Genomic DNA, 13,889 nt, shown 5'->3' with positions numbered 1-13,889 from the left:
GAGAGAGAAATTAGTTGAGTAATGAGCAGAGGCTCAAGAAATGAAGAGAGAAGAAAGAAATGACTTTTTCTAGGAGGTTGACTAGGAAGGAAGAAAGTCATGAAACAATAACTTGAGGGAATGACAAGATAAAGTAATGGTGTCTTTTTTCAGAATTGGATTGACTTGAGCATGTTTATAGAAAGCAAGGAAGGAATTATTTGAAGATGAGAATGGGTTGGTAATTTTAAAGGAAATCTGCTACAATACATGGGATAGGATCAAAGATACATAAAGAGTTGACCTTAGAAAAGAAAGGATGATAATCAATGAAGACTCTGTGTAGAAAGAAGGAAAGAACAAAGGTTGGTGTCAAAGGATTTTGAGATACAGGGACAGGAAAAGAGAAAACAAGAGAAATGGATTCTTTTCTGATTAAAGTATAAGATAAAGTCTTCAGCTTAGGGGATATGTGGGGGAATTGTATGGGAAGCTTGTGACAGGAGCAGATTTGTAACAGCTTCTATAGGGAATGTGATAGAGAATCATTTGGAAAGGATTTTTAAAATTACTTTTCAATAATGAAAATCTGATTGAGAATAGATAATATAAATTTGTAATGGACAAGTCATCTTAGTTGCATCATTTCCTCCAGCTTCATTCATAGCACATGTGTAGAAGAAAATAAAAGAGATTGATAGATGTAATTCAGAATTAAATCTTAATGAAGATAAAAAGGCAGGGAATTTTGAGAGTAGAAAATAGTCTAATAAAACTGTTTAATTCTCCAATCAAAATAAGGAATGGAGTAAAATGAAGTTAAATATGGTGATCTGAGCATAAAAGTGAGGGAGAAGACTAAGTGTAGGATGGCAGTAAGACTTAGAAATGGAATGATAATATTGCAATCATATAAAGAAATTAGAAGTTTTTAATTCTTATGGATAATAATAAACTCAAGAGTATGACTAATACCCCTACTATATTTACTAACAGAGATGAAATAGAGGAATAAATTTTGGGTGGGGGCAAAACCTTTGTAACACACAGACATTATCACAGAAAACTAGGGAACCCCCCATCTTATACAGCATTTTATTCAATGAATGAGATTTCTGTTTAGCTATATAGATCTTTGCTATTGGCTTTTGATATCTGAATGATCATGTCATGGGATTTAGCATTAAAAGAAATTTAACACTCTTCAAGTCCAACTCCCTTCCTTTGTAAAAAGGCTTCTACTTTAAGATTTCACTTAAACATATTTCTAGATAATTCATTCCTTTGATTTTGTACATTCAGTGGCACATCAGTAATTCTGTGATCTATTTGACTTCTTGATCTAACTTTCAGTTAGTCAATAAGCATTTTTTAAATAACTCTTATAAATTCAGTACTGGGGATATAGATAAAGAAAGAAAATGATTCCTGCCCTGAAGGAGCTTACATTCTATTGAGGAAATACACTTTTATAAAAGTAGATTCAAATTATATACAAGGTAAATTTGATCAGGAAAAAGCATCCTACATTAATCAAGTGACATTTAAATTGAGTGAAGGAAGCCTGGAATTCTAAGAGGTGGATTTTAAGAGAAGATAGTTTCCTCAGCAATAGAAAATAAGTAATAGAAATATACCTCCTTCCTAAAAACAGGCAAGAAACTATATTGTTTTTACTTAACTTTTTAAAAAAGAGAAATAATTTATGAGTTCTATTTTGGACAGATTGAGTTTGAGAAATACCCAGTCAATCATCAAGGATTTATTAAAAAACAAACTCTGTACTTGACACAGTGTAGGATAGTGAAGCACTCAGTGTTCTCAGTCAGGAAACTTGATAATAGAAGACTGGAGCAAAAGAGAGAGAAGGGGGCAGGATATAGATCTGGGAGTTATCTGTTTAGATATGATAAATTGAACTCATGGGATTAGATGAAGTACTTCAGAGAGTGTGACAGGAGAGAATGTGAAATCAGTACTTGAAAGAATGGCTAGAGAGGCAGACTGTTCTGAGGAAATCCAGATATCTGAATGCCAGAAGATTGAAGAATCATGTAAGGAAAAGAGGTCTAAGATGAAGTTGGTTAATGAGCACTCCCAAGAATAAAATTTAGAATTATAATGAAAGGCAAGCCGATTCAGTATGGAGATCTTGGGCTGAAGTGAAAGTTAAAAAGTTTAAAAAAAAAAAAAAAAGTGGTTCTTTTGTTATGGTAGATATCTCTTCATTTATGTCAGTTTCTTTAAAAGATGTTTAAGGTTAAATTTTTTAGGTAGTTGTTTTTCTAAGTTTTTTGCTTTTGAGCATTAATATTAAGTCAATCTCTAAAAAGTTAATTCAAGTAAAGACAAATAAGCCCATTTTTAAATAATTATATGCTGAACCATCATAGAATGGTTCATAGAAGAATTTCTGAATCTTTTAAAACTTAGTAAATATGTTGGCAGAAGCTACCTTATCTCCTATAAACAGTTTATAGTATAAGCCAAGCTAATAGTGCAGCTAAAAAAAATTACACTCCAAAAATGAAACCTCCTGGGGAACTATAACATATATATTAAATCAAACCTCTTAATTGACCTGTTTGGGAGAAAGAGACACCATGGTTCATTGAGAAGAGAACTGGACTTAACGGTTGTGAAAACTGGATTCACATCTCACCTCCCCCACCTGATAGTTGTATGGCCAAAGGCAAGTCTCAACTTAATGTCTCAACGTCAGTTTCCTTATTGCTCATTTTATCAGGGATCTGTTGTTTCTCAGATTGTTTTGGCAGACAAATTTTAGAGTTGGCTGAGTCTCAGAGAAGTTTCACGATTTGCCTACAATCACAAGTAGTGTTAAAGGTTAGATTTTGAACACAGATATTCCTGACTTCAAGACTAGCATTCTGTCCACTAAGCCACACTCTCTTTCATCTGTAAAATATGGATAATCATGCTTGTACTATCTCCCTCACAACCTTGTTATGAAGAAGGGAAAATAATCAAAAGTTTTTTAGGAAATGTGTTTCCACCTTACAAAAATTCAAAGTATCAGAAATTAAAGGAAATCATGGGAATGTGGGGAAATTGAGGATAGTAGACATAATAGAAAGTTGAGTATTTTGTGACTGAGCGTGCTAAACATATATGAATTATTCTCAGTTATCTTATTCCTCGGATCATCATCTCTCTCTCCTTCCCTCCCCTTCCTTCCTCCTCTTCTTTCTCCTCCTCCTTCTCCTTTTCTCTCTCCTCTTCCTCCTCTCTCTTCCCAGACTTCTGCAGCCTTCAAAGAAGTTATCAGGGAGATAAATCATTGAGGCTTAAGCTGAGCCTGGTTCTAAGAATACAGTTATCAATTTCACTCAAAATAATGTGAGGTCATAGATTTAGAGTTGAGAAAGACTTTAGGAATAGGCCTTTGAATCCAGTCCTCTCATTTTACAGAGACACAGAGAAGGCACATGACTTTCTCAGAGTCATACAGCTACTAAGTAGCTGAAGCAAAATTGGAACCCAGCTCTTCTTCAGGACCTAATCCATACATGCTACATCACCTCTCACTCTGATTCTTTGGATACAAAGTGCATCCTATATCTAGACAAAACAAATATGTCATTTTCCTATGTATTTTTGAAACTTGTTCCTTCACTTTTCAGACATTTTATGGGGTATTTACTTGTATAATTTACTTGCTTAATTATGTAGCTTGATCTTTTTAATTTGAAAAAACATTTTCTCTTACTGCAAAGGTACATATTAAATGCAAATTTTATTGTAACTTTTTTTTACATAAAATTGGAGAATGATTCTTCAAAAAGTAGTATCAGATTTTCTGCCATTTGATTTTTTAGCTTTATTCAACAAGTAAATTTTAAACCTTAATCTTTACTTATGTGAGAAGAGGCTTAAATGTTTATAAATTAATGTTTACATGAAATATATCTATACAAAAGTCAGTGTTTTTTTTAAAAGAATGTGCTTCAGCTTTCTAGTACAAGTTATGTAATATTTCTTTGAATTTTGCTGTCTTCAAGGTGGTGATGAAACATAATGCTGTGATAGAACATTTAAAACAAAAAAAGACTATGACTCCAGCTGAAAGAGAAGAAAATCAGAGGTAGGAAGAAATGTTTATAATATTAGAAAAGGTTACTCTTTTAAAGTAACCATCTTTATTCCCTTTTAACTAGCATATCAGGAAATAAACTGATTATTCCATAGTCTTTAAATATTTTCTGTATTTGGACTGAAATTCATTGTATTCCTCTTGCTATGCTCTGTGAACTTTTTTTTAAAATATAAACTAATAAAATCAAATGTTGCAATAATTTTAAAAAATGACTGGATATTTGGAGTAAACATAAACTTTGCTTTATTGAAGAATATTTTTAGACATATTAAAATATTTCCATATCTAGTTTTTAAGGTAATGTTATCTATAAGCACATAAAGTACTTTAGGCATTTTTACTATAGTAGATCATCAGTTCAGCATTATGTACCTTGTATATTTTTTCTTAGAATGATAGTCTGTAACCAGGTGATGAAGTTTATTTTGGATAAGATAGATAAAGAAGAAAAACAGGCAGCTAAGAAACGAAAACGGGAAGAAAGTGTGGAACAGAAGCGTAGCAAGCAAAATGCTACCAAGCTATCCGCTCTGCTCTTCAAACATAAAGAACAACTCAAAGCTGAAATATTGAAAAAGAGAGCACTACTAGATAAAGACCTTCAAATAGAAGTGCAGGTAGGAAGAGATTTCATTTCATTTTCCTTTTATATTAAGATATCTATACGTTTTGTAAATCATTACCTTGAATTTTTTGTTAACATGTGTTTCCTTAAATTAACTTTTAAGTCTTTAAAGAGGTATATTTATAAATAATTTTATGTTTTTAATCAATATAACCAAAACTTATGGATTCCAGTGACTTTCAGCCACTCTGCAAAATTATCTTGTTTGTTTTATTGAAGTCAGAAGAAATTCTGTTTGAAGTGGTCAAAACATTCTGAATTCTTTTGAGAGTCTTTGACACATTCTATTCAGTATTCTTATTGATGGCAAATCTTTGCTCTTTGATGGTGGATTTGATTTTTTTAAACTAAGCAAAAGCTGTTGTTCAAAAAGAAACCAAATTAGGTTGGCTGTAAGTAATAGCATTAAATGTGAAAAACAAGTTATGACTATAAAATAACAAATTGATTTTTCTTACATTGTTATTATATCAGTGTTGAAGGCATTTCCAGAATGTTTTAAGCAATTGCTATGTTATCGGAATGAATATATATTCTATCAAATTTGAGGAATTACATTTGATTAAACATGTCGATGGCAGTGTGTTCAAAATACAATATATCAACAGCTTATACCAGTGGCCCTCAAACTTTTTAAATAGGGGCCAGTTCACTGTCCCTCAGACTGTTGGAGGCCGGACTATAGTAAAAACAAAAGCTCACATTCTTTCTCCGCCCCTCAGCCCATTTGCCGTAATCTGGTGGGTCGCATGTGGCCCGTGGGCCGTAGTTTGAGAACCCCTGGCTTATACATTGTGAAAATTGAACTGGTTCTGATACAACTTTCTTTCCTGCCTTTGGGATATTTGGCCTGGTATTGCCACAAAGATAAAAAATGATTGTTTTCTACCTTGACTATCATTTAAACCACATACCTCCTTTCTAGATTCAGAAAAGAAAAGAAATACGATTATTTGCCTTGCATCTTAAATGCTCATACATCAGCAGTTCCTAAGATCATATCCTTATCATGATTCTAAGAGTTTATTTATTAGTGAATTTTTTTTCTTGAAAGGTCAAGGTGAAAATTTACAGGACAAAAAAATGTCACTTTGTCTTTGGCCATTGCTCAGATTTATCAGCTAAGTATCTTCCTTAATTTTAGATAGATCTTTGAAATTAATTTTTTTTCTTTTCAGAAAATTTCTCATTCATCAAGTCTGTGTATTATGACCTCTAAAATATTCTTAGATTCTGTTTGTCTAGAGACAAACAATTTAGTATAAAGTAAATTGACACTTCTACTTTGAAACTGAATGAATCCTTTCTCTTATTGTCAGCAGATATTGAGCCTATTGTATGCTAAACATGAGGAATACAAAAATGAGCAATCTTCTGATTCCTGCCCTTAATAAGCTTACAATTTAATGGAAGGAATGGCATGTACATAACTATGACACAAGATAGAATGTGATAATGAAGGAGAAGTATAAACAAAGTACTTTTAAAAATTAGGAAAGAAAAATCAATTTCACCTGGGAGGATGAGCATAGATTTCATGGAAGAGATGATACTTAAGCAGAATCTTGAAAGAAGAAAAGTATTGGAATAGGTAAAAATAAGGAGGAAATAATTGTAAATATGAGGGATGTCCTGCATAAATAAGCACAGTGTAAGAACATATTCAGGGATCAGCTAGTAGTATTATTCTGGAAATTAGAATACATGAAAGAAAAGCTGAAAAACTATGTTGGAACTAAATGGTAGAGATCTTAAGTATTTAGATAAGAAGTTTGTATTTGATCCTATGAACATTTAAGGAGTTTGAACAAAAAACTGACATAGTCAAACTGGTATATTAGGAAGATTATTTTGGTAGTTATACAACAGATAGCATTAAGCATTAAAAGACTAAAAGTAGAGATTCCAGTTAGATAGCTATCACAATAGTCCATGTACAAGGTGATAAATTAGGAAAGAGAACTGATTCAAGAGAGATTGTGGAGATAGAATTGATGAGGTAAATACCTAATGATGAGATATATATCTCAATAGGATTAGGATTAATTGAGGTCTAATGACAAGATTGGGGTACAGGGAGTCACATGGAGCTCCCTTGCAGCCCCTTAGAATTCGGCACAAGGATACAAAGTTAAATCAGGTCTAGTGGCAGCGAGAGTCCCCTGTAAATGAATTTACAGGCCCGAAAACCTAGATGATAAAAAGAGGTTTATTGCAGTGTTTGGAAGCAAGGTTAAAAAGTCTGGTTAGTAAAAGGCATACACCACAAGTGGCGGGACGGAGAGTTGGTTGCTGGCATTTTTCAACTCTCCACCAAGGGATGATTCCACCTTGGCTGTTTTATCTGCTTGAAGGGGCATCTGGGTGGAGCCCAGGTTGATTCCTAAATAGCCAGAACCCACCAGATGGGGGTTGAGCTATCTAAACGGATCACTAGAATGGGGCTGAAAACCCAAACCAGCTCAGATCCGGTGGGAGCTGGGTACAGCCCAAACTGGCTTGACTAGATCTTGAAATCAAAGATCAGTCCCAAAGGAAGTTGGAAATCAGACAAGGAATCTTAAAGGGGCTATCGCCCCCATCATTTTCACTAAGATTTTATAATGCATTGAATATGAAGAATGGGGGGAAAAGAAAACTGAAAGGTGATGATAGTGGGATCAGCAATAGAATAGGGAATTTATGAAGAAGAGAAGCTTTAGAGGGTAAGATAATGAATGCTCTTTTTGAATTTAAAGTCTAGATGGAACATGTAAGTAGAGAATTCTAGCTGGTAGTTTTGTAAAAAAAAAAGAATAATGCTAGAAATATACATCTGAGACTTGTTTGTATAGAAATGATAACTGAATGCATGGAAACTAAAAAGACCATCTAGGGACAGGGAAGGAATAAAGGACAGAAGACCAGAATCTTGAGGACATACTTAGAAGGAAAAAGTTGAAGCAGCAAGCAGTTAGCAAACATTTATTAAATGATTAGTATATGCTAGGTAATCTGGCTAGGATGATACAAAGAAAGACAAGTTAGTCCTTCAAAGTCTTGGGAAATAACATGAAACACATTCTCTATAGATAAGTTATAGACAGGATACATTGGAGCTAATCGGCAAAGGGAAGACACTAGTATTAAAGGGGATTAGGAAAGGCTTCTTGCAGAACATAAGGGACTTGAAGGAAGCCAGGAAGTAGAGACAAGGAGGGAAAGGGAAAGAAGGAACAGCCAGTGGGAAATGTACAGTATTGTGCAAGGAATTGTTATTGTTATTACCAGTGTCAAAAGGGTAAGGAACAAAAGAGGTGGTGGTTTATGAAAGGCTTTGAAGACCAATCTGAGGATTTTACGTTTGATGTTGGAGGTAACAGTGAGTCTGGAGTTTGTTGATCAAGATATTTGTCTTTCATGCCTTACTTTGATAGTTGAATTGAGGATAAACTATAGTGAAAGACTTGAGGCAAAAAGAACTCGCCATTAGTCTATTGTAAAAATCCAGGTGTGAAGTGCTAAGGGCTATACTAGAGTGCTGGCAGTGTCACTGGAAAGAGGTATATATGAGAGACTTACAAAGGTAAAAAATAACAGGCCTTCGGCAGCAGATTGAATAGTGAGGGTATGGGGGAGGGGGTGGAGGATGAGAGAGAGGAATCAACAATGCCATCTGACACAATACAATAGGCCCATAAACACCCTCAGTCACCAAAGCAATGTTACTCTTGCTTTCGGCACTTATCATCTGTTCTTAATCTAGGTAAGGAGGAGAGAAACATAATAGATAAATTAAAAAGATGGTTATTTTGTCAAATCCTCTATATAGTAATATTTATGTTGCATTTTTTTAAGGTTGCAAAGCACTTTATAAATATTTTAATCTCACAACAGTGATTAAAGGTAGGTACTATTATCCCCATTTAATGGATTGGAAAATCCAGGATGGTAATAAAGATTGATTGAATTGCTCATGATTGCAAAGCTATTAAGATGATGAATCTAATTTGAATTAAAGTCTTCTTAACTCCAGGTCCATCATTCTTTCCACTATGCCATCTGGTGTAAGTAGCTACCATATTGATGAGCCTAAAACTCTGCTTGATCTGAGTCAGCCCTGTAAAATTATGTAAAATCATCAACAAAATGTCTCCTTTGATCTACAAACCCAAATGGTCTCTCAGAGCATCCTCTGAAGCAAGATAAGCTTTTTTAGAGGAAGTCATGACCTTGGCAAGATTTCACATCCATTTGGGACTTCTCTTAGACTCGTGTATAAAATGGGTCTTCAGAAAATGACCCTTTGCAGATCACTTCTCTCTTGAGAATGATATTCCCACCAAAAGAATCCCTCTTGGTGTTTCTTTAACAATAAAGCTTTTATCATAGCCTTTGGATTTAGCAAAATTCCTTCACTGTGAACTGGAGCCTTGGTGAAAACAGAACCTCACACATTCCACTTAACCTCTTCTTCGGTACCCTCAGCCCTCATCAATATCATCTCTTTTTTTGACCCCTTTGAAATTTTGACCTCTTACAAATTAAATCACATCCCTATTATGAGATCTTTAAAAGTATATATATATCAACACAGATTGAAGCTTTTTAGTAACTTAGTTATTGCTGTGGCCAAAAAAAGAAAGGAAAAAAAAGTCTTTATAGCAGATTCAATTTGTGTAAGCTGATCCTCATCCATGCAGATCTTCACCAGGCCCATACTTTTGATGGCTTTGCTATCCTAAGATTTTAGTGGAGGATATATAGAATATACTAAAAATAACATTACTATATGAGATAGTTTCATCAGGCTCTAGCCAGGGGAAAATTTTGGGTCTACAAACATTCTCAACTATTCTAAAAATAGATTTTTTTTTTTCTTCAATGCTATCATTCCCTTAAGCTATCGTTCATCATGTCTTTCATCACTTTCATTGCTAGATGTCTAGAAAGAATATACACTTGCTTATTATTAACTTAATCAGCCTTCTCCATTGCAAATTCCATCCCTGCCTCTCTATGGATACCCCTTTCTCCAAAATTGCTTTTTAGTTTTGCAAAGCTGAATTTTTTTCCTTCTTGACTTTTCAGAAGCAATTGGCATTATTCATAACTGCCTTCTGAATACCGTCCTCTCCTTTAGCATTCCCAGGCATTGTTCTTTCCTTGATCTTCTCCATCTGACCAGTTCTTTGCTGCTTCAATTTTCTTCTACTTTTCAGATAGAGACAAATAAGACATCAGTTCAAACTTTGCTAAATGATAGGTGCTATCCAAATTACTTCTCTAAATTCAGGGGATTTTTATTTAAACATTTTAAGTAATAAGTGAAAGGTAGTTTGAGGGTAATGGATAGAGGACCAGCTTTATAATTACAAAGACCTAGGTTTAATGCCTGTCTCTGGTTAGGAAACCATGAACAAATGAACCTTTCAGTGCAGCTCAAGACTCTAAAATTACCAGCTAATTTGCATAGATAGAGGGAACTCTGATGAAAACATAAGTCCAGCCCAAAGAAATAAAATTAATATTGGTTCTAGGATGTATATTTATTTTGGATGGGTCAAATTTATGATACATTTGATTTGTTTTGTTCATGTACTATTGATGTACTTTATGCCTTGAAACTATTCATGTGATCAATATATATAGTATTTATATCCATTTTATTAGGATTTGGAGTAATTATACATATTTAATTATAAAAGTTTATAGTTCTATCTTGGCTTTTATGACATTACTGGTCATACCTCTTTATTTAATAATACTAAGTTCTAGATCAGAAATATAACCTTCACTTATCTTGTTTCTCTGAATTCATTTAATGATAATCCTGATTTGTTATCAATGAAGCATTTATTAAGTGCCTACTATTTGCCAAATACCATCAAGGACCCTATAGATAGATACTAAGCCAAAATGAAACATTCTCTGTCCTTAAAAAATTTGCATTCTATTGGAAGAGATAACATGTATACATAGAAGGATATACCAAATAAATACAGAATAATTTCGGGAAAGAGGCACTATCTGCTTTAGGATTGCTTCTGAACAGAAAGCAGAGCCTGCTCATATTTGCCTAAAAACCATGTCAGTAGAGAAAATAGTGCCAAGTTACATTCTCCTCTTTCCTTAGCCATAGGGTTAGGTCCCTACTTGGCACAAGTAATGAATCCCCTGCTTGTATTTGAATTTATACTATTTGAAATCATAATTATGTCAAATGAGGCCATTAGTTCCAACCCAATTAAAAATATGCTGTTTGAATTAGGATAATATGGCTATTTCAAGGAATTCATTACTCTCACAAATCAGGACCTAGCTGCATGGAGTTTATTCAGAATTTTTCTCACAAAAACTTGGATATGAAGACTTTAGGAATCCTGTAAATCCAGTTCCAGACATATAGACATAGACAATATTATTTAGATGTTGCCAACAACCTTTTTGTTATTTAATACTATTTTTCTCTTTCTAATGATTTCATGATTTTACAGTAGTTTTAAATGTACTTAAATTACATTGAAGATATAAAAAAGGGACTTTTCCTCCTCCTGGACCAAAACATTTGAACATTAGAATCAAATAAGATTATGGATGGAGTATTCTCTTATCTTTTTCAAATAATCATAATAACTTTTTTGTTCTGTTTCATTTTCTATAGGAAGAACTAAAGAAAGACCTCAATAAAATTAGGAAAGAAAAGGAGAAAGCACAAGCTGCAGCAGCTGCAGCTATATCTACAGTAGCAACCCCACCACCACCACCTCCACCACCAACTCCACCACCTCCTCCACTACCACCTCCACCACAGCATTCGGTCAATGTCACATCAACTCCGACATTGCCCATACCTGTATCTTCCCAGAAAAGAAAAAGAGATGATGAGAAAGAGTCTTCAGCTTCCAAATCCAAGAAAAAGAAAATGATTTCCACTACCTCAAAGGAAACTAAGAAGGACACAAAGCTTTACTGTATCTGTAAAACGCCTTATGATGAGTCTAAGTGAGTAGGTCTAGTTCTTTGAAATTTTTTTTTTCAGTATCTGTTTAACCTGTGGTTATTAAAAGTTGGGGATAGTAGTATAAGTGTATATTTGAAGGCAATTTAAAAGAGTGAAATTGTCAGTATGGTTTTTTTCATTTAGTGATCAAAATCTTGTAGGAAAAAAAAAAAAGCAAATATTACAATTCTTATTTTTAGCCTGTTTGTCTTTTCATCACATTCCATTCTCTGGGAAAAACAAAACAACATTATTCAATCTATTATTTTCTACTTTTCTCTCATCAAGTTTTTTTTTTTTTTTTTTTTTTTAGAAAATAATGAAGTCTCTGCCTTTGAAGTAAATTTTTAATTCCACAATTAATCAATAAGTCCTCATAGAGATCACCCACAATTGAGAGCATTGAGTCTGTTAATATTTATTTAATATCAAGAGTATAGTTGTTGAAAGATGGTACTGTTCTGAGGGAATGGTACTGTTTATTAATGAATATTAGTAACTTAATTTTGTTTTGTTATAAAATTCCTATTTATCAAATACAATATGAAATGGTTCCTTCTTATATTCCCAAAGATATGAAATTAAAGATTCTAGAATATTTCTCATTTCTAACTGGAAAAATGGCAGTGAAGATGTTTGGGGGAGGGAAGGGGAGGAGTTGGTGGAGGAAAAAGGGAACAGATATAACTTGTAATTTGGGGTACATAGAATGAGTTTAGAAGTTCTTAATATCTGCAATATAAATTGTCATCATTTAGAAAAACATCTTAATTTTCTTCTAGGATTGCTACTGTGTAGACCAGATTTTTTTTTTTTTTTTTTTTTTTTTGCTAAGTCTGTAATAATTTATTATGTCAAGCAAATCTCATTAAGCAAAAATTAATTAGCATTCTTCTTCCAAATCCATTTGGTTATGCTAAAAATTTTAATCATTTTAGGTTTTAAGAATCAAGTTAACATTAATAACTTCTACTTTAGTAGAGTTTTTATAGCTGAATAATTTTTCAACTTGTTTTGTCTTTGTATTATGTTTAAATGGAAAACAAAAGCTGTTTTTGTAATGCTTTCTAATGATTTTACTCCAGTAGGTAAAAGCTCTACATTACAAATACTTTTTTTTAGATCACTTTTCTTTCCCTCTGCCCTTCTTCCCAGTAGAACAGGCCATAAATTCTTGTGGGCTAGGCATGTTTGGAATTTAAACCCTTTTCTGTTTAGGTGAGAGTAGGTGGACATCTTCATTGTTTATTATCTTCATTCATTAGATATATGATGTATGTTGTAAGAAATTAAATCCTATGAATTTGTCCCTTTGGTCCAGTATAGATGTGCTTCACTTTTAAACAAATCCAGTCAATTAATATGAACTATGAAAATTTAATTTTTTTATACATTTTATGATTTCCTTATGTCAGTACTTTCTGTACTCAAACATATTGTGCCTTTTCATCCTATGTGGCTCTTAACTTTGTCTTCTGTAAAATTGCTGAGTCCATAGATAACAATTTCCAAAATATAAAATGTAAGACTATTGTACCTTTTGAAGAATAAATGAATACAAAAAATACATGCAAAGCATTTTGTGCATTTTAAATATTTAGTTTAATATTCAATTTAAATTTAAAATTGCAGAATTGCATTGCATAAAATGAGGTATATCTGAATAATGTAATGATGACCTTTAAGGTCATTTTGCATTTATTTTGTGTGTATACTTCACATTTTTCTTTGTCATTAAGATCATTGAACTATTCCAAATTCACTCATGCTGTTTTTTAGTTAGAATGAGTTAGTATGTTTATTTAGTGGGATTAACATTATCTGTTAAATTTTGTATTTTTATTATCATTTTGACAAAAGGCTTATTGGAAATTTTAATGCAAAATTAAACCAAAAGTTTGAAAAATAAATTTGCTTCCAATATAAGTTTTTCAAAGTATCAAGGAAGCAACACAATTAGCTTTTGGAGAACCTGTCCAGCAGTTCCCCTAAGATTCTTTGTTAGTCTTTGTACAAATGAAAGAGAAGAGCAGCCCAAAAAAGGAGGGATGAAAATTAACTTTTAGTTTTGTCTTCAGTTCACAAAGAGCTTATTTCAGAGTTTGATATCTGGTTCCTTTCCTTTAGTTATATTGTGCAAGGCATGTTACAGTGTGCCCAAGGAACTAGTTACCTCATCTTGGCTG

General features: G+C 33.0%; 1 protein-coding gene across 9 annotated transcripts in view; it reads left to right on the top strand.

The window, feature by feature from the left end:
* Positions 1–13,889, top strand: part of BPTF (bromodomain PHD finger transcription factor) — a 169,970-nt gene that overhangs the window by 141,059 nt on the left and 15,022 nt on the right. For all 9 annotated transcript variants that reach the window (XM_074260557.1, XM_074260550.1, XM_074260556.1 and 6 more), the window contains 3 exons: positions 4,002–4,084; positions 4,488–4,713; positions 11,365–11,705. In XM_074260557.1, the coding sequence (XP_074116658.1) occupies positions 4,002–4,084; positions 4,488–4,713; positions 11,365–11,705 (650 nt within the window). The remainder of the gene's footprint in view (positions 1–4,001; positions 4,085–4,487; positions 4,714–11,364; positions 11,706–13,889) is intronic.

This window comes from Sminthopsis crassicaudata, chromosome 4 (assembly GCF_048593235.1).
Source record: "Sminthopsis crassicaudata isolate SCR6 chromosome 4, ASM4859323v1, whole genome shotgun sequence".
NCBI lineage: Eukaryota > Metazoa > Chordata > Mammalia > Dasyuromorphia > Dasyuridae > Sminthopsis > Sminthopsis crassicaudata.
Note: the sequence above shows the minus strand (reverse complement) of the source record. Positions and strands in the feature narration are given on the sequence as shown.